The following is a 20,799-nucleotide window of genomic DNA, read 5'->3' on the forward strand; positions in this document are numbered from 1 at the left end:
GCGTGATAGATGTGGAAACGGCTAGGTCCACCTCACAAAGGCCCAGTGCCCTTATTCTGATGGGTAATAACTAATTCACTGACACTAGTGGGACCCACACAATATTACAGATAGCGGAGAGTGGTTTTAGTGCAGCTGCCCAGTATAGATTAGCTCAAAAGCTCTAGAACAGGGACGTCAAACTCATTTGACATTGGGGAGCCACATGCAGCCACTTGACCACTAAAAGTCCTGTTTGTATCAACGTAAAGAAGCTTAACTACAAACTTAATCCCTGAGATATTTTAGTATTAGAAAGAAAAGCGCAATGGCAACAGTACGTCTCAGTTTTTCTGCATAACAAAGAAACGCTGCTGCAAACAAATGAAATCTCACTACGACTCTTTTGGGCTTAAATAAATAAATGTGTTTTTATTAATGACAGAAAATCTCCTACTTTTAAATTTACTACAGATCCTATCCTACTATGGATTTAAACATTGAAAGTTTTTAAAACTGAACATTTTTAGTAATATAATAACAAAAGTTTTTGATTTCCTTCAAGAACACTTTTTTATAGTATCTGAAATATTTGCTGATTCTAGTTATTGCTATCATAGTTTTTACTACATATTGATTATGTTATATAAGAAATCCTGAATTAACAGTCTGTTGCCAAACCCCTTGAAGAACTGAGTGGTTAAAAGATGGAAGCGTATTCACGGACTCCACTGTTCACTGGGTCTGAGCTGAGATCGGCGCTGCTGGAGACACTGGTGGGTGTTGAAAAGATACATTTCTGCTCTGCTAGAAGTGCTGCAGGAGCGGTGAGTCTGGACCGAAACATCAAGATAAACCCTGTGGGGAAGAGGCTGTCCTCGGTCCTGTTCATAAACACCGCAGGGTGGTGTGAATGTAGCCGAGTCGGGCTGCAGAGTGTTTTGTGGAGAGTGGATTATTTAAATTCCTCCACTTGATCTGCTGAATTATTCATTTGTCAGGATTAGGCCCGCTGAGAGCCACCAGGAAGACATATTAGACAACAGCGCTTTGCATACTCATCTTTGATAAACGCGGCGATGGAATTTGTTTCCTGAAAGCATCTCTGTGGTAAATAAAGCACCGGGGCGAATTCATAATAGCGCAGCTTCTCTGTCTTCAAGAAGCAGAAAAAAACAATCAGCATCTCAAAGTTTTGTGGTTTTGACAAAAGTGAGATTATGAATCTCTCAGCTGGTCAGAGAAGCAGAGGCTCAGGAGCAAATCTCTCTCTGCTCACGTCAGGTCCAGCCTGAAAGGAGACACCTGTGCTGTGGTTCTGAAGTGATTGTGCCGTTCAGGAGATTTCGAGCTCGCAGAGACTTTGCTCCAGTTTATGTGCAGCGTTGTGAGTTCATGGGAGCTACGGGAGGAGTCTTTGATCTGAAGAAGTGAAGCTGAATTGAAGCCCAGAGGGAAACCGAGAGAAAAAACAGAATATTGAAGTGCGCTTTGAGCAGCAGAGTGAATTTATTATCTTAGAAGTCTGCTCATCAAATGTGTTTGTTTAAGGCTTTTGTTGATTTTTATCTATGGAGTCGTTTTTTTCTGTTTTCTGTTTTGTTTTTTAACCAACACGCTACATTTTTGGATTTTAAATCCCATAATTATGCAGAGGGAGATGTTGCAGATGTTATTGAAGTGCTGACTTTCAGCTTTAATTCAAGGGGTTCAACAAAAGAAGAATTGCATTAACGGTTTGGGAATTACAGCTCTGTTTATACACAGTCCCTCATTTTTATAAGAAATGGAAAAATTACCATAATTATAAGAACTGTTTTTAGTCTTGGACTCACAGACATCACCGGGTGCTGCGTTACATCTCTGCCAGGCCTTTACTACAGTTTCTGCTTGTCTCTGGGTCTCTCGGTCTTCAGTTGTGTATTTAGTAAATGAAAAGCATGCTCTACTACAACTCTTCAGTTACGATTCATGCACACGCCATTACAATTCCTCCACCATGTTTGACAGATGATGTGTTATGGTCTAAGGGTCTTGGACAAAAAAGTGTCTGGACTCCTTTAAGTTTCTTGAAGACACTTCTTACAGAAGTCCTGATGCTTTTCTTTCCAAGCTCCTTGGACTACGATGACCTGGATGACTGAGAACCTTCACAGACATGATGTGTTATGCTTCACATCATGAGCTGTTTCTCTCCTGCATTCACACTGATGACACTGTCTCTTGATTGGAGACCCCCTCAAGAGTGCTGCTGACTCAGTTAGATGTTGTGAAGTTGCTTTTCTTAACCAGAATTCTGTTATTGTGCACTTCAGTTGTTTTCTGTGGTCTTCCAGACCTTTTGGAGTTTGTCGGTGCATTCATTCTTTGTAAGGATGCGCTAGATTGTTGTTTTGGCCTCGTTTAAAGTTTCTGATAGAATTCGTTTTTGTTTGTCAGCCTAATGATGGTCTCTTTTACTTGCACTCGACATGTATTTGGACCTGATATTGAGATTTCCAATAAAAAGACAGAAAAAAAACCACAAGTTTAACACTTAACCAAGTGTTTAACACTTAAACCAAGGTAAGAAAAAGAAAATCTGTTTTCTCAGTTTGGCCCAGGACTGAATGAATTCTGTTTGTTTTTTAACAGATAAACAGTGTAAACCCTGGAAGCCTGTGGTTTCAGTAAAGATCAGCAGTCTGGTGGGGGGATTATATCTGCTGTCATTTCAGATGTCACTCTGTACCTTTTGCCACAGCACATCAAATGCTGTGCGGTCTGCGTGTGTTTAACACCGACACTCTAGAAACCAAACACACCTTTATCAAGTGGAATTAAATTACATATTTTCATTTTATGAAGAGCTTCTTTTCTTTCCAGTAACAAACAGGAAAAAAACAGTGTTACGATTTCACTATGATTTAAGAGCGTGACGACAGGGATTTAATCAGTGTGTTTAAATAGACCGACTGTTGGCTTCAGCAACAGCCGGAAAAGTGTGGATTTGATATTTATTCTGTCCATCTGTCCTGAGCTTTGCTGACACATTGACAATCTGTAAAGCCTTCACAGAACAGATGACACGATCTGACTCAACTCACACAAACACAGAGGGAGGATTTCATGTCTGTTTATTCAGGAACTTTATTCTTTCAGCTACTTGGCTACTTCATTTCCACACAAATCCCCCCATCTTACTTTTTAGACAGGTACTCATATGTTACCAGTAATTCACTGCTTGTGATTGACTCTTTCTCAAATGTGTCTCAGAACAAAAACAAGTTCAGAAAAAAGAAAAATTCCACATATTTTAACATTGATTTTCGAGACTAATATCAGACGAGCCACTGTTTGCTCATTGATCTTTTTCTGCCCTCTCATTCAGCAATCACGCAGCAATCACGTTTGCTTGGACTCTGTGATTTTTGCACACGCAGTAGGAACAAAGGGCAAAGCAAATATTTTCTTTAAAGAACAGATCTGACTTCATTTGAGGGCTTAAAACTTAAATGATTCATCACTTATTTACACTGATACCATCACTGTGCTCAAAAGGCCTCCACAGTCCACAGTGAGTCCCATCAATCTCAGAGGAATGTTTCCAACTGCTTTTTGAATCTGTGCCATGAAGAATAAAAGCAGTTCTCTATCATATCAAGAACAGAGTGGAGAGTCTCTCACTCAGAGAACCAAGGTTACAATGTAACAGTACGATCTGAAGGCTAAAGGAATCCCAACCCAGTACTGCCAAGATGTACCCAATGAAGCCCCCGGTGAGAGTAATTACATATTATTAAGCTTTTAAAATGAGTGTGATAACCAGTGTTGGGTAAGTTACTTTAAATTAGTAACTGAGTTACATTACTAGTTACTTCTATCAAAAGTAACTCAGTTACTTCAAGTTACTCGTTACTTTCAAAGTAACTAGTTACTAGGGAAAGTAACTTTGGTTTTACTCTGAATTCTCTTGTTAATGTGTTGCTTCCGTAGCTGGATACCCAGCAAGATTACCAGTCTTCGAGCTTGCTTACTTGCCACAAGTGCACTGTGCCACCTACCAATAGAAAGGAAAAAATAATGTGCACATTTCCACGAGAGAAATCCCACGCCTTGACCGTCGTTGACCGCCGCCATGATTCTAGCCTGCTTTTTACATCCAACACAAAAACTGCAGTTGTGGTCCTTTGATTGTACTCAGAACTCGGAAATTCTGCCTTCTGAATAGGAAGATGTAGGTAACACCAGACTGCAGATAAGCTGCATACAGGGCTGGACTGGGACAAAAAAAAAATCGGCCCGGGCATTTTGACTAGAGACCGGCCCACCATTATAGGAAAAATCATAAAGCCTTTGAATGAAAACAAACACTGTTGTGACAGTGATGTACACTGTCTTGATGGTTTATATGTATCAATCTATCAATCGTTTGTTGTAAGACTCAGATAATTATTTTTTTAAAGCTAGATATTTTAAATGAGAATAAGAAAAAAAAAGTACTTCTTTGTGTTGTCTCCCTGTTAATGCCCTACATGGCCCCCTGGCAAAACTTTGCTAGACCCGCCCCTGCACAGTTACCAGCTGTCAGCTACATAAAAAAAAAGGATCCTGGTGTTATTGGTCTCTCAGAAACAGTTCATAGTTGGTGATATTAAAGTCCTGTTTGTGGCACATTAGTATATGTGAGGGGGCAAACTCCTCAAGATGGGTGGTGACCATGGTGGCCATTTAGAAGTCGGCCAACTTGGATGCAACTTTTGTTTTTTCAATAGGAAGAGGGCCATGTGACACATCAAACTTATTGGTAATGTCACAAGAAAAACAATGGTGTGCTTGGTTTCAACGTAACTTTAACGGTGTAAATGGCCCACCCTGTACTTTAGAGATCTTTAACAATGCAGACAGTAAAAAAAAAAAAAAAACTTTAAAAAACCCCAAAACACTCATAACAATTATTCCTTTCCTAAAAGCATGTAATGCTTTAATCAGACGACATAAATAAAAGAATCATTTGTGGTTTCAATTTAATCTAAAAAGGACAATACAAGACAGTCAAAGTCACTGCAGTTTAGATCAGTGCAAATCCAGTATTAATAAAAAAACAAAACCACAGCATCAGTACAAAAGGAAAACTACAGTATTGGGTTGAAACTCATAGCACATCACACTGTCCCACTCTCAGACAGCTAACATGGTAGCCATGTCTGATCAGTCACATTGCATACGAGTCATCTGCTTCTTTATTAAAGCTTCAAGTGACCGCAACCTGCTTTACACTCTCCTCTCAGACAAGTGCTCTGACTCGAGTTACAGTGTGGCGCACGAAGTGCAAGAGCAAAAGAGGTTAAAATAGGATTTGAGGTGTGTGAAGTCTAAACTGTCAATGAAATCTTGTGACCGGGACAACAGTCGCAGTCCTAAAAAAAAAACTTAAAAGGAAACAAAAAAAACTTGAAAGTGCTTCACAAAATCACTCAATCAAGATTTTCTGAGTGCAAAGGTGAGAGATCAGCAGAGAATGTAAGGAATTAAAAGCTTGGTTTCACACATATGTGTACAAAACAATCTTAATCTTTAAATACATTCAAAATAAAATAAAATAAAAAACATCCTCTGATAATGGAACCAGACTAAAATCTGATTGTAAGATGTGTAATCTGATCCATTAGAAGTAGTCATCATCATCAGTCTAAACCTGTAGCCAATAAAAATAGATTATTTTTATTATTAATAACAACTGAATCGTACAAACAAAAAAAGACAAACAGTGGTAACAAAGCTTGGTTCAGTAAAGCAGGAGTGAACACCGTTGTCAAAGCTGAGAATGTCACAGCTACGATCACTGAATCGTGAATGACACAGTAACTAAAGAGTAAAAATAAAAACGGTTAAATGGGACCTATCCTTATTTTCTATCGTTCGTGTATCATAGTGTTTATACTACTATCCAATTACAGTGATCATATTAAATGTGCATCAAAAAATGAGGTAAATGTATATAAAACTAATCTTTATGAGAGGCAATCATTTTGCCAACTCCTGACATCAGCTTGGCACAGATTTCCTTGTATGGTGATTAGGAGGCGGGGTTTATGAGCACTGGCTTCTGTGTGGAAGCCAGGCGAGGGGAAGCCAATCAGAAGAAAGAGGGCTTCTTCAAACAGCAGGTGAACTTAGCAGCTGTGTCAGGGTCCATTTATGTTCCTCGCCCTCGTGAACAACGCCGAGCTTTGATGTCGTTTTGGCCAGTGCTACACCGCTTAACTTATGTAACCTTGTGCAGCAGCTGCCACAGATTACACAGAGGGAGATGTTACAACAGGTTGAAAGGGAGAAAAAAAAATCTTCTGATTTCTTTGGTTCTGGTTTTGACTTCTTACCAGCACTAACATGGACTTTTTGTCTGAGTAGCGACACCTATCGTTCAGGAGAATACTGTAGCGAGTCCTTGCACCCTCAGCGCTGGTGTAACTGGTACAGAGCTGTGGCGATGTCACTGCACATACAATGACCAATGCTTCGAGAGTGTGATGTCAGTTTTAACGAAATACTCATTTATAGTCTCACAATACGAATATGTAGCTAGAAATAAGCATAATAACAGGTCCCTGTCTAATTACTCAGTTACTTGAGTCACATGAGACAACAACTGTGGCAAGAAGTTTTTTTTTTTTTTTAGAAAACCTGCTATTACTACAAACTCTACTTGAGCCTCCATTAGGAGAGAGGTAGGGAGTACAAATACTGCACAACCACGTACGGTAGCACAGATACAGCCAAGGAGTGCAGGCTGGAAATCAGGGGTCTTGTAGATAAAATATATCATCTTACAGTTCACCACAAACGACACAGTAATTTTTAGGCATTTCTCAATATCACAAAATAAATTAGGCACTGAGTTCTGAGCGATGATGCGATTAGCATCGATGGCTCCGCCATACACAATCGTAAACCCAATGTGATGTCATTGGTCCAAGTTTGGGATTAGGGTGCATGCTTACAGGAGTTTTTGTGTGCTGCTGAATGAAAGGAGCTGGTGCCATATCGCTCTGAGAAACCGTTCAGCGAAGCACATAGCATCATGGGTGACCAGCTGCTATGCCTCTTTTTCAGTCAGGGCGTCCCTATGGAGTCAGGCCACACAGGGAGGAGCTTCAAGGAGGGGAGCAATTCCCCTGAGGAATCAGCCTATAGGAAGCTGGATGTCGTTTCCTCATGTGCTCATTCACAGGTCTTCTTCAGGACAGAGGGAGTGGCGTCCGTAAAGGTCCTACTAATCACAGACAAGAAGACAACTGACTGGTTGGTTTGCATTTTTTTAAAGACATCTAATCTGCTGTTTGTTCTTCATGCGTCTTACCTCATAGGGTGGGGAGGCCAGTTTGGCTGCACTGGTGTGGGCACTGCAGAGCTGGGGCTCATCAGCATAGCGCTGTAGATGTTGGCTGCCACCACCAGGATGCAGAGGAGGATAGGCCCGATAATAGCCCCCTCCAGACCCAGATAGTACGCACCACCTGCCACCGCCAGGCCTGTCAAATATGGGTGTCCACCTCTGAGACAAAGACAAAAGAAATGGTTTAAAACACAGTGGAAAGGCTGGCAGGCAGCTACTGTATCAGTGCACACATGTGATGCAGCTGAAGGCTAAAACAGGCTAAAAAGTTAGCTTTCCCCAAACCGCAGCTGTGGTCAGAAGTTTATATATACCCATCAAGGGTAGTTTGAGCTTTTATCCATTCCACAACCAGTTTTGATGTGTGTTTGAGGGTCACTGTCCTGTTGAAACAAACCACTGTGTCCAACGATTGAGTTGAGGTGAAGAATTTAGAGATCCTCCTTCATTATTCCAGCCACTTTGTGCAATGTACTAGTACCACTAGCAGCAGAGCAGCCCTGGAGCATGACAGCTGGTACAGCCTTCTTAGGTTTGTAAGCCTCGCTTTCACTCACAACAAACATACCTCTTGTCATTGTGGACAAAAACTCACTCTTTGATACGTCTCACCATCAAACTTTTCTCTAGAAGATTTGGCGTGTCCATGTGAGCAGCTGAAAATTTCAGTTCAACTTGAAGACGTCAATTTTTGAGCACTTCTTTCTTGGTCGTCATCCTCTCAGTTCATGGTAAAACTGGCTTCTCTGTGGACAGTGACGCTGGTGTTCCTCCAGTTTCCTACAGGCTTCAAACTTGATAGGTCCTGAATTGTTCTCGAACATCCTAACCATTTTCCTCTCATCTGAGGGTGGCAGCTCGGGACTTCCTCCAGACCCTGGCAAACTGGTGACACATCTGAATAACTTGTACTTAGCTAGAACTACTTAAACTGATGATCTTAGAATCTGCAGGTGTTCAGAAATAGCTCCAAGAGACCTTCACAACTAGTGTAAATGAATTCCTGGGATGTTCCCATTGTTCCCATTTGGTCAATCCAATGAGTGCTGTCAGTCAAATCCTTTTTAAGCTGGTAAAGAGAAACTGCCAGATGTACTCAATCATAATAACTAACGAGAAATTAATAGGCCTTGGCCTTATCAAGTTACAAGACATTGTAGAATCTTCAGCACTGCTTATTAAAAGATTTGAGTTGATGTATGCATTTGAGTGTGTATGTAAACTGTATGTAAAGATAGTAGGGCTTGAAGCTCCAAGACAGGAGCATTATCTGTCCACAACGGGGAGTTTATGAAACAGAGGCAAACAGAGATGCTGTTTATAGACTCGTACAACTGTACAGTTTTCTTTCAAACCCACATTAGGCCAGCAAGCGGACTTGTATGTATTATGTTAACAGTCACAGGTGGTTTGGTGTGATTTGTTTGTCAGATGTCCCAGTGCCATAAAGAGAAGCTCAAATAAGCTGGTCACGCATACATACCCTGATATATCAGAGTAGATGGCTGTATCCACAAAATATGTTGGGAGCAGGTGGCAGATGAGCAGCAGCAGGGCCTTGACACCTTCACCCTGCGCCAACCACAGGTCACACACTGCCGGCACAGCTGCCCAATAGGTCCCCAGGAACGGCACGGCACCCAGGATGGCAGCCAGAGCTTCAGGCCAGGAAAGAGGGATTCAGAGAGTGACAAAACACTGAGTGTGGCTTGGCAGGTGCGAACATAACGACAGCACAATCTGCTGCGGACACGCTGACTCACCAGAAGGAATGAAGACGATGTTGATGCCAAAGATAGTGTGAGTGAGCCAAGTGTAGAGGCCGTAGAATCCGGCCATTTTCAGAGAGGCGTCAAACACTCCTCTTCAAAACAAACACAAATATGGTCAAAAATAATCTCGCCAAGGTACAAATTTAGATTCTGTAGCTTTTACGCATGCGACTACCTGATGGCCTCTTCAACAGACTGGCCGATGATGTTACTGGAGGGTCCCGGCTGAGAGAGAGGAGTTAAGCTGATCACCCATTTAACCGGTTTGTAGTATTCTCCACTGGAGCTCAGCAGGTAGAAGAGAGTAGTCAGGAAAATCACCTACAGGAAGGAGTAAAAATGGCAGCTGTGCTAAATATAAGACTATCTGATTAGCTTTTTAAATCTTTAAGAGTAAATGTGGCAGGTCTACTTTATTAAAATAAGACAGAAAGAGCAACACCATTAAATATACACAGTTAACAATGCTCAGTAAAGTCCTGTATTGTGGCTGAGGAACAGATGACATGTCCAAGCCCCACCTCGGTCACTGTGGAGTTGACACGCTTCCAGGATGCGTGTTTGGCTCTAATGTCAGCTCACTATTTTAGTCCAGTGAATGTTTCCTGGCCTCAGTCTCCTCTAACTTTAAGGTGATTTTGATCTTTGTAAAGGTCCATGGCCATTCCAGACTACTGCTCATTTGTGCTGGCATTATTTATTGAGGAGAAAAAACTCAAGGCCAGTGTCATCAATTTAAACTGATCTCAGGTTATGGATCATGTTTGTTTTTTTTACACGACCTGGCAAAATACTTATTTAAGAAGATGTTTTAGTGGAATGAATGCCTTGTTAAGTTAGCTAATGATAGCGCCTCCTTGAGGTGCCCAGGGCGGGTCATCTACTAAAAGGAAGGTCGGCGATTTGATCCCAGGCTCCTCAAGTATGCATTTCAAAATGACTCTGGACAAGATACTAAATACCAGATTGCCCCTAGTGCATCCATCAGAGTGTGAGTGTGTGCTTAATATGAAGGAGTTTAAATGTACCACAACAGTTTAAACAATGCTTAAAAGAAGCACTGCCTTCATTGCAGAAAGCACAGCAAATAAGCACACACCACTGACACGTTAATGTTAGTAAGCATTATTTAGAAATCAATGCTTACTAAGCACACAGTTGGGAATGATCTTTAGCTAAACATAAGTCTGAGAACATTTTTATGGACGAGTCTGCAGGACATTATTCGGCCTCAGATTTCTATAAATCTATTAGAATATTTTTGAGAAACACTTGCAGTTAAGCTGAACACTTTCTGCTTACTTTTGTGCATTACAAAAGAATAATGATAATCAATTTTGCAAACAGTTGCACTTTATAAAGTAAAGAAAACGACGTGGCTGTGATCAGCGTTTCATACCAAACTCAGTGCAAAGTTGAGGAGCGCCGTGCCGCTGTGGAACAAGACGGTGAGGAGAGTGGTCGTGGTGGAGATGAGGAGGCCAACGTTCCTGCTCATTACAACCCACAAAGACTCCAGGATCTGCAAAATGACGAGGCAACAATAAACACACCATCCACAGGAAACTGTACTTCTATCTAAGACGCACACAGTTGTAAATTTGCGAATGCTGCTAGTGGGGCATTGCTGGCATGGTGCTCTCATGGCTGATGTCCTGATCTAAGAAAACAAAATGGTCTTGGACTGCAGAGGTGGGATCTTATCACGGTATCATGCTGGAATTCAGAGCTCCTGAGAGCGACCCATCCTTTCACAGATGTTTGTAGAAGCGGTCTGCATGCATTGGTGCTTGATTTTATGCACCTGTGGCCATGGAAGTGATTGAAACACTTGGCATTATAGTGTACGTTACATACGTTCATACTTACAGACAGTAGTGTCTCGATATTTTCCTGCAGAAAGGAAGCAATGTCCTTCCAGTCCAGGATGTCCCCCAGCCAGCTGTTCTGTCTGTGAGTCATCTTATTCCCACGATGCCGTCCAGAGTGGGTTACATTCTGAAAAATGTGACCATAGTATTTTATGTAAAACTGAACAATACTGAAGAACAGACTTTGGGAGACAGTAAACACAAAACTCTGACACTACCTTCACAAACCAGGAGTGATACAGTCGGTCCCAAAGTTCTAAAACTTGCTTCTCAATCACTGCAGTTTGGTTCACCTTATCTCCTAAAATCTTATGAAGCTGCACACACAAAGGAAACAGATTGGTCACATTCCTCGCTATCTGGCTGTATTCCATTATTATCATCAGTGAAAATTACTGTCCTGACCTTTTGTGTTATCCATTCTCTCCCATGCTGGTAGACATTAGTAGCAGCTGAATTTAGAGCTTTCTGGACCACGCGGGCTTCTGGAAGGAGGCTAACAGAGGACAAAGTAAGGTTGTTTTAGCAAATGAGAGGAAAGTCTAAAAATAAACACAGAAAAACAGAGTGGACTGTCCTACTTGGCCCATTCTGGATGGTTAGATACGGTCTCATTGATGAGGTTACTGGTTACGTCGATGATGTGAGCACTTTCGTGATGAACCTACAAAAATTAATGTTGATTTTTTTTTTATCCATCATCAGTGCAAATGCTGTGAAGTCAGGTTAAAAAACCCAAAAACCTACCATAGCAGTGAGCAGCAGAGCCATGAGCAGGGTCCCTGTGACCAAGAGGAAGATGATGAAGATACTGATGATTTTATCCAGAGATCGCTCCAGCCACACAACCATCTGGGTGCACAGATAAAAAGGAGAGGAGGGCAAAGACAGGGAGAAGGGGGGGATAATAGGAAGATGGCAAAATAGACTCATCAGTACAACTTTAAAGGAGGTAAAAACATGCACATGGAGAAACCTGTGTCCTTATCACTTGTGAAAAGTCATTTTAGATGTAAAAAGTCCTCACAGAGGACAATAACAGCATATATGTACTCATACAATGCATGCACCCATTCTTGCACTGAAGCATTAAATCATGCAAGTGGCTTTTTGGGTTGTTGGTTTAACGACAAACAGACATGACATCACTTTCAAAGTGAGCTCTCTGTTCTCGACTCAGGTTTCTCAATGCGCCAAAACTGCATTAAAATCAAAGCTCTGTTAGCAGAACTCTCTCTTTTTGCACTAAGGCCATGGCGTAATGGTTTATTATATTGATGGTGACATGACATGGCATTTTCTGCAAAGAGTCTGTGTAAGACCTTAGGTGAGTGAATCTACAGCGAGTCTTATACCTTCCTCTTTAACATCTAGCTTACCTGAAAGAAGAACAGCAAACAGTTGTTTAACAAAAAAATGGAAACACCACTTCAAAAAGATTTTAATACTGAAAGAAGTAATTAAATTAAAGAAGTTGGGTAATATTGAGCAGCGAGAGGTTTAGAAGAGGTTTCAGTCACTATCACAACAGGGAGCATGAGACCTCTAAAAAGTTATACACAGGCCGCACAGCGACAAACACTACATTTCCAATGCAGCACATCGGCACTGTATTAAAAATATAAACTACATCATTAGAAATGACTGAACTGAATCAACACCTGTGATAATTCTAAATAAAAGACACTCTAGTTCATAAATAACAGCCAGAATCAGAGTATAAAGTGCCTTGAGGCAACTTGTGTGATTTGGCGCTATATAAATAGAACCGAACTGAATTGAATAGATTGTAAACACTTTAAATTTGTACTGAGGTCAAGACAGAAAGTAAGTCTTTTTCCAACCATAGTTATTGTGACCTGGTGGCCTTCAGATGCAAAATGCAGGCTTGTAGGTACATTGAGGTCAACGGGAGCTACAGCCATTCTGTATATAGTTCAAATTGAGAACTACAGAGAGAGTTTGTGGTCTCATCAATAGTTTCAAGCCTTATTAAAATACAAACAAAAAAAAAAAAAAAAGCAGAATGTTGTATGTTGTACAATATGGTCAAATGTAAGAGTAAAACAGATGACAAAAAAGGGTTTGAAATTTGGTCCCGGCTGCTGACTGAGCATGTAGTTTACACAAAAATCTCAATTTGAGCCAAGCCTCTTTTTCGATGTCTTACTTTAAAACTAAAAGAACAACAACAACAAAGACCAAACAATGAGTGACAGCCCAGTGCTAATCTCCATCTTTTATATACAGTCTATGGTAATAACCAGCTCCACAAAGCCAAATGGTTCAAAGGTGGCCAATATATTCACTAAGTTTAGTTCCTCACATTGAATAACCGTGTTTCCATTGTTTTGTCCAGTCCCTTAGCCACACCTAAAAAATAAAAAAATTAAAATTTCTGGGGAAAAAAAAAGGAACCCCCCCCCCCCATTTAACACTACTCTTTGAGGCAGCTCACACACATACACACTCAAGACAAACTCAGGTCAAAGCAGAGAAGATACAGTCGGGGCTGAGGGATTATTGAGTGCAACACCCCGGCTGTAGCTCACTGTCAAAATAAAAGCAGGAAAGAAGCAAGAGGACAGATGTTTAGACAGGATGGCAGAGGTGATGACAGTGGATGGGTAAAATGCCAGTCCAAGCCGCTACAAGGTGTGCTCACGCTGTCACACACACCCGCACATAAATACAAGTTATTTATTTATTTGCCCTTGTTTTCTCAATGTCTCTCACACACAAGCCCACTTTCTCTCAGTCTCGCTCTCTCAGCACTCTGCTCCTCCAAATCATTACCTGCTTGTTAAGCCAATGCCAGAGCTTGGGGAGGAGACAAAGAGACATTGGGAAAATTATTATTGGAAAGAGTTGTGCAGCAGTCATCACATGTACCCGTGCAACAAGAATACAAGCTCTGTGTGGGTACAGGCTCTGAGGGGTCAGAGCGGTGTACTACAAAGTGGAATTCATGTGTTAGCAAGGTATGTTGAGACTATAGCCAGAGGTTTCAGAAGGGCAGCTCTCTTTTCAAGCCTATTTTCAGAGGTTTTTGTCTAACATCATCTCCAAGTGATACGGTTTCACTTCTTTTCCAAACAAGTTGCCCTAAGAGTGATATAGATTATCAGCTGACATGCAATCTGTTAAGCTGTACATAACAGCACTGAACAAAGTCTAGCAGTTAAGTTACAGCAGTGCAAACGGTACAGCTGTGGTCAGTTTACATATAATCACAAGTCATTTGGGGCTTTTAATGATTTCTTTGAACTCAGTTGTTTGTATTTATTTTGGCTCTTCTCTAATCCACTAAGGGTCAAAATATATACATAAATCTCCACTATTATTTTGTTTAAATGTCTCTTAGCAAGTCAACCAAATGCTTCCGGTAGCCATCGACAAGCTTTAGGCATAATTCCTGGAGCAGACCCAGCCTTTCAGCATAGTCCACGAATATTCAAAGGGTTGAGGTCGGGGCTTTGGGAAGGCCATTCAAGAAGCTCAATGCTAGCCTACTTTATCTATTCCAACACCAGTTTCGATATGTGTTTGGGATCATTGTCCTGTTGGAGCTACCAACTGTGTTCATGTTTCAACCTTCTATCTGTTCATTTAAGATCAAGTTTAAGAATCTTCTCTGTAATGTACCTTATGCCACTGGCAGCAAAACAGGCCCAGAGCATGATGCTACCACTACTATGCTTGACACTCAGTACAGTGTTCCTCATGTTTACACTTCTAGTCATTGTGGCCCAAAAGTTCAATCTTTATCTTGCCATAAACTTTTCTCCAGAGGGCATTTGGCTTATCTGTTTGAGCAGCTGCAAACTTCAGAGGAGCTTGAAGGTGTTGATTTTAAAGCAGGGGTTTCTTTCTTGGTCAACACCCTCTCAATCCACTGCGATGTAAAATTCACTTCACTGTGGACAGTGATGTTGGTGTTCCAACAGTTTCCAGTTCTTGAGCCTCGGTGGTTCTCGGGTTGGGCTCCTTTGAGTTTCCGTCTGAGGTCAATCAAATGAGTCCTGCCAAGCAAATCCTTTTTGTGCTGGCAAAGAGAAACTACCAGCTGTAGTCAATAATTAATGAGGAGTTAATAGGCCTTGGCCCTGTCAGATTAAAAGGCACTGTAGAACCTTTGGGACCACTTGAGTATGTGTATACATTTGGGCGTGTATGTATATGTTCCAGACTATTTGGATGAGAGAAAATCTAAAATAAGTTCAAACTCATGCTCCCATTTCTTTTTTTCCTTAAAGTCATTAAACATATATGGTCTATAATAATACAAGTCTGGAAAAAGAACAGCTCAAAAAAATCGTTAAAAGTCCAAATTTACTATGATGTTTATGCCTGTGATGAATGTAAACTGACAACAACTGTACATGTTGTGTTTTCACAGGAATTCCCAGGCACTGAACTTGTGTAAATGCTACGTTTTACACTGCTGCGATAGCAGTCTACTGGAATTTATTACAGAGGTTATTCAATTAAGAAAATTTATTTAATTCAATTTGGTCAATAACAAAAGTTATCTAATTACAGTGTCAAACCTGAATGCGCTTCATGATGAAACGCATCATGATTCTAATTTGTAGATCTCTACATTAAATAGCAGCACCAGGAGTGGACTGAGTGGTAAAATAAATATAGTAATTTATTAATTTATGCGATTAATATTTTTCTGCTGAATTGTTCCATCTTGAGTTATTGGCAGCACCAGTATAGCTGCTGCAGTCCATTTTGTGCAGGAGTCAAATGATGAACCCACCACCAACTCCCACTTTTATGTAAGCGAGGACAGAGCCTGTCACAGAAACCATGGGTTAACATTAAAATTGGAAATACCCGTCAGGTTTGAATGAGGTTTTAGGTTTCATGGGACCAACTAATGCATGAAAACAAAAAAGTCAAACTCTGCGGAAGCTGCTTCGTAGTACACCCCTCTGGAAGTGGCAGGCAAGATACACTAACTACAGTGAGTGTGGACTGGCAATACAAGTGGGATGCAAATCAATGTGATTACAAAGACAGAACACAAATACATCCCAAAACTGTGAGGGCAAGGCAGAAAAGTGTATAAGATTACAGCAATGACATCATTATTTATAAAACCTGAGAAATGTAAACCATGTAGCACTAATCCTGTCACTCACTCTAATATGTCGGCAAAAAATTCTGCTCTGCATTGCTTTGTTTTTTGAGATTTTTAGTCTATATTGAGAGATTTGGAGATATTTTGCCTCTAAATTTTGATTGGAAACAAAACAACTGCATACTTACACATCCAGCAGATATGGAGCAACAACATCACTGATGCATGAGTATTTTCTTGCCCACCTGATGATGCGGGCATCAGGCTAATATTCACTCTCCTTTTAGCTCTGTTTTTTAATGAACTGATTTTAAAGTGTTCCTCAGCTAAGTGCTAATTTTGTCTGTCTACCATTTGGTGCTGGGCAGTTTAGCGCACACTTGGTTTAATACAGCTTTTTGCTAAAAATAGCTTCCAGCTGTTGCTGTAAACGACACTGATGAGATTGTTGCAACTGGGTCAAAACTAAAAGGCTGAAAAACAAAAACAGCAGCTAAAATCCTCTGTTAAAAGTAAAGGAAACTAAAAAGCCCCCGTTTTTGGCAATTTAATATGAATTTACCAATTTCATTTTAATAAATTTAGGACCTGGCAGATCTTTACACTGGATAAATTTAGACATTAAAAATGAAACTAACATATGTAATATGACTGATAACAACAGAGCATGTTGAGACTTTCAGTTTTCCTGAGATATTTTGATAAGTAATTTGTTATCAAGCAGTTGCAGATAAAGTGTGTCTGGATGGGGAAGTATAAAGCCAAAGGCAGAGGAAATAAGGACATCAGCTTCACAGGCAGCTCTTACATTACCTTAGTGTCGATACGTAGGAGGAACTGAGCCAGGCCTTTGATTGGTCCAGGGAGCAGTGCCTCTTCACGCTCACGTCCAAACTTCTCTAGCACCGTCCACCACGAGGTAAGAGTCCTCTCTGCAAAGCTCTTCATACCAAACCGGACCACCAGCTTCTTCAGAACCCACACTAGATCAGTGAGACAACATGCACATGAGTAAAATCCGACTGATGAGGAGTAACTGAAAGTGTGCACATATCTGTTTATATGTCTGTGTGTGTGTGTTACCGGCCACAGGAATAGGGAGCAGTTGTAGTATCCACAGGTTGAGCCAGACCTGCACCAAGACAATAGCCCAGACCAGCAGAATAAAGTAAATATCACTGGCTCTGTGGGAGCTTTTCTCTCTCTGGAAGAGGCCGGGCAATGTACGAGAGCTCCCAGTGAACCCGGGAAACCCAGGAGTGGAAGGCACGGGACCCACAGACTGCACACCATCTATGAGCGGATGAGGGAAAGCAGACAGAGGAAGCACAGAAGAGGAAGAGAAAGAAAGAACAAAGCAGTTGAGTTTCAGCCGGCTGTGGCTAAATTGGTAAAGCCAAAGCAGCTACAGTAAAAAAAAGAAATAAAGAATGTAAAACTGAAATTGCATATCTTGGGTTTTAAAACTTGACATTTTTCTGACCAATTAGCAATGCTCTGAACATTTATCGAACAGTATGTTCGGAGCTCTGATTCCCTCTATTCAATCTGCCAGTTCTCTCATTTCATAAACCTTATAGCCCAGATATCTGGGACATCTGTATGATCTTCTTTAATAGACTGAATACAATGCAGCTAACTTACCTGTGGAGGAGCTTCCACTGAGTTCGGTTTTGGGTTGAAGGTTGCTACAGGAGATTGCCATGTAAATAGTGTTAGCAGCAAATGACAGCACCTGCCCTGAAAGCTCACCTGGGGAGATCAAGAGAGACTGAATATAGCGAAACACAAAGGCAGGCAGGCAGAGCGGAGGATGCACAGTAGGAAAGATCAAAGCTGGTCTGATGAGCGTAGCCCAACCAGTCACCTCAAGTCACTTATATTTCACGTAAAGCTAGGCTTAGGCAAATGTGGCTAAATGCAACTTAATCTAAGCACATCATAGACTTGTGCTCATTTGACCATATTTATTACCAAGTTAATGGTGAGTAAAGGTATCTCATTGTGGTAAATGTCAATGTATGTCAGTGTATAGGTGTGATAGTATATTTTCACCTGTGCCAGGGACAGGTGGTTTCTCTTGGTAGCCCACGATGAGAAGCCCAACCACAACCACAAATATGGGGACTCTCCATGAGCCAGTCAGAGACACTAAAACAGATAGAGGAATTGGATAAGTGGAAGAAGATGGATGAGTTACGGATGGATACATTTAACTAGATTGAGAGAAAGCTGTTGTAGTTAAACTGCAGGCAGTGTGGACGACATTACTGGCTTAACAGGTATATTCCTTGTCAAGCATGACTCTGCTAGTCTTGCCTGATGAGCTGAACCATATTCATAAACAAATATGACATACAATGTTGACTGTTGCTATGAAAGCACTTTTAAAAACTTCAAAGCAGAAAACATTTTCTCACATGTGCTCAAAAACCTCCTTTTAAGGCAGAACTTCTTCTTAACCAGCTTTCAGTCACTTTTTAAAACTTCACGCCTGAAGCTCAGAGCAAGTGTTAAGTGTGCTAAAAATACTTTCAACATCCTCATCTTACCGCGCAACTCTGCATGCCCTCTGTTTCAAAGACAAGTCGATTTGTACAGGCAGCAACTTATTGACCACATTTAGAAGAAATCTCCTGCAGTCCAAAGAGGCAGCTTGTATGGCTGGCTGTGGGCGCTGTCCACACTCACCGATGTAGAAGAGCAGGACGGCCCAGACAGGAAGTGCCAGAGTCCTCAGGTACCGCTCAGTTTGAGGACTCCACTTAAAACAAACCGCCAGCAAGTATCCAAACACGACAGTCCCCACCTGTGACGGAATAAAACAAAGATGCACAATAATGAAACAGAGGGTATTTTAATTAAATATACTGAGACTTCTATTCTCTTCCATTGCATCATAATCATCATTTGATGCTGAACCTTTAAACTTCATGAGTCTTAAAAAGTATAACTGAGCAGTTTTTGTGATAATCACTCATAAAGATCTCAGCTTGTGTCGCTCCTCACAAAGACATGCCTTGATGTAATTTAATATAGTGTCCTCCATCCTATTTATAAACACAGGCCCTCTGTCAGCTGAACTCCGCATTCAGAGAAAGAAGAACATTTAATGCAATTTGGATGAGGCGGACGGGTTCTGGCCCCTGGAGCTGTTTGGGAATAAGGTACCGATTGATCAGATGCTGGAACTGCAGGAAATTAGATCAACTTGCATAAAAGTTTGCACACATATTCCAAGAAACACATTTTCTGTTTAAGTTAATCGAATAAGTCTTTATTAGAGACACACTGCAGCAGCCAGTCAACTTTAATCCCCCAATTATTCTTTATCAACTATTGCCTATTGCTAAATGGCGTTTATGACAACATGATAATAACATTTATACATTTGTACAGTCAACATTTTAATTCTGAGTTCATTTTAATCAGACACACAAAATGGGATTAAGTAGGAATGAAATTCACAATTACTGTTATTACTCCCTCTGTAGATAATTTTCTGTGCAAATAACGTGATGTGAGCTTTTCATATTTGATTTTTTTTTTACCCAACCAACAATTAAAAGACTACTAGTTTGTTATCGTAAGATTACTAGTTTACTATAGTAAGACCCACACAATCAGGCGAGTAATAAAATCACTGACGTTTAAACTAAGTATAACTTTTAACATTCTGTCCCAGATAATATTTAAAATATGTGCCACAGTTTACACAGAGCGGACCTAACAGCACCCACTCTGACGGACAGAGGGGCCCTTTGTCATTCTGTCAGAGAGGATTGTCACTCTACTGTCACTCACCCACATAAAGTGGAAATAGTCCAGCGCGTTCCCGATGACCCCACAGACGTGCCCGAGGATCACCTGCATACCGATGACACTCCAGAAAAGGTAGAGGAAGTAAACCAGCGGTGCCCCCGCCCCGATAACCAGAAGTATCGTGAGCTTCTCCAGAACTAGCCTACCCATCGCCTCCACCCCGTAGTTGAGACACCACACCGGGACCAGCAGCGTCCCCACCACTATGGGCGTCCCGCTGTCCTGCAGGCCGCTGAGCCATGAGCGGCCGAGACGAGCCAGGGAGTATTTGAAGGGGTGGAGGAAGGTGCCGCAGAGCACAGCCCAGAGCAGCGGGCGGAGGAAGGCCTCGAGGATGAAATAGACCAGGACAGCTGCCCCGCAGCAGATAGCCACAAATATCATCGCCCCGGTGTTGTAGAAGGCCTGTTTTATGTTCTTGTCGAACTTCAGGGAGGAGGGCTGGGTTAGCAGTTGGCTCATCATCCCGACAGCCGGCTGGAAGCTCTCCGAGAAAGAAACAAAGTGAGGCTGCCCAGCGTGAGGGCTCTCTGGGGGAGAGACAGCGGCGGGATCCGGCGCCGAATCCTCCTCGTCTGCCATGTTCCCAGTTTCAGCTCCGCCAGCCCGTCCAACTGATCCACCGCGTGAGGGAGGAAAACAATGACGTAGCAACATCGAATGCCCAAAGGCCTCATGGGCAATGAAGTCTCCGTGATGTCGCGCGTTCCTTCCTGTTTTCTTTTTCTTTTTTTTTAACTTACCACTTTTCTTCCGGTTTATTTTTTTTTATTGTTTTATTAATGTTACAAGGTGGTGTTATAAAGTGCTTAATTCAAGCAGCAATACACATCATAGCTATTTAAAATATATAAATAAAAATAATTACATTACATTGAAGATCAC

At 41.4% G+C, this 20,799-nt stretch overlaps 1 protein-coding gene across 3 annotated transcripts; it reads right to left on the reverse strand.

The window, feature by feature from the left end:
• Nucleotides 1–5,874: 5,874 nt before the first annotated feature.
• tmem245 (transmembrane protein 245) lies at nt 5,875–20,579 on the reverse strand. 3 transcript variants are annotated; one of them, XM_040029626.1, is made up of 18 exons: nt 19,897–20,579; nt 18,784–18,901; nt 18,148–18,243; nt 17,737–17,844; nt 17,176–17,385; nt 16,906–17,075; nt 13,797–13,820; nt 11,748–11,852; nt 11,582–11,664; nt 11,406–11,496; nt 11,219–11,317; nt 10,999–11,127; nt 10,529–10,651; nt 9,305–9,450; nt 9,121–9,221; nt 8,841–9,015; nt 7,322–7,516; nt 5,875–7,231 (listed from the first exon to the last, which is right to left on the reverse strand). In XM_040029626.1, the coding sequence occupies exons 1-18, from the start codon at nt 20,569–20,571 to the stop codon at nt 7,183–7,185; spliced, it is 2,697 nt and encodes an 898-aa protein (XP_039885560.1). In that variant the 5' UTR covers nt 20,572–20,579; the 3' UTR covers nt 5,875–7,182. The 3 variants fall into 3 exon arrangements, with proteins under 3 accessions (XP_039885560.1, XP_039885559.1, XP_039885561.1); XM_040029625.1 differs by having other exon boundaries at nt 5,875–7,234; nt 19,897–20,577; XM_040029627.1 differs by lacking the exon at nt 13,797–13,820 and having other exon boundaries at nt 5,875–7,234; nt 19,897–20,575.
• Between the last annotated feature and the right edge of the window lie 220 nt (nt 20,580–20,799).

This window comes from Simochromis diagramma, unplaced genomic scaffold, assembly GCF_900408965.1.
Source record: "Simochromis diagramma unplaced genomic scaffold, fSimDia1.1 OVJJ01000361.1, whole genome shotgun sequence".
NCBI classification, from domain to species: Eukaryota; Metazoa; Chordata; class Actinopteri; order Cichliformes; family Cichlidae; genus Simochromis; species Simochromis diagramma.

Coding starts and splice junctions, on each gene's coding strand:
- tmem245 (XM_040029625.1), bottom strand. CDS start 20,571: ATGTTGCTACGTCATTGTTTTCCTCCCTCACGCGGTGGATCAGTTGGA. Junction 11,128..11,218: donor ATCACTCCTGGTTTGTGAAG/GTAGTGTCAGAG, acceptor CACATTTTTCAG/AATGTAACCCACTCTGGACG. Junction 9,451..10,528: donor TCAACTTTGCACTGAGTTTG/GTATGAAACGCT, acceptor TCCTTCCTGTAG/GTGATTTTCCTGACTACTCT.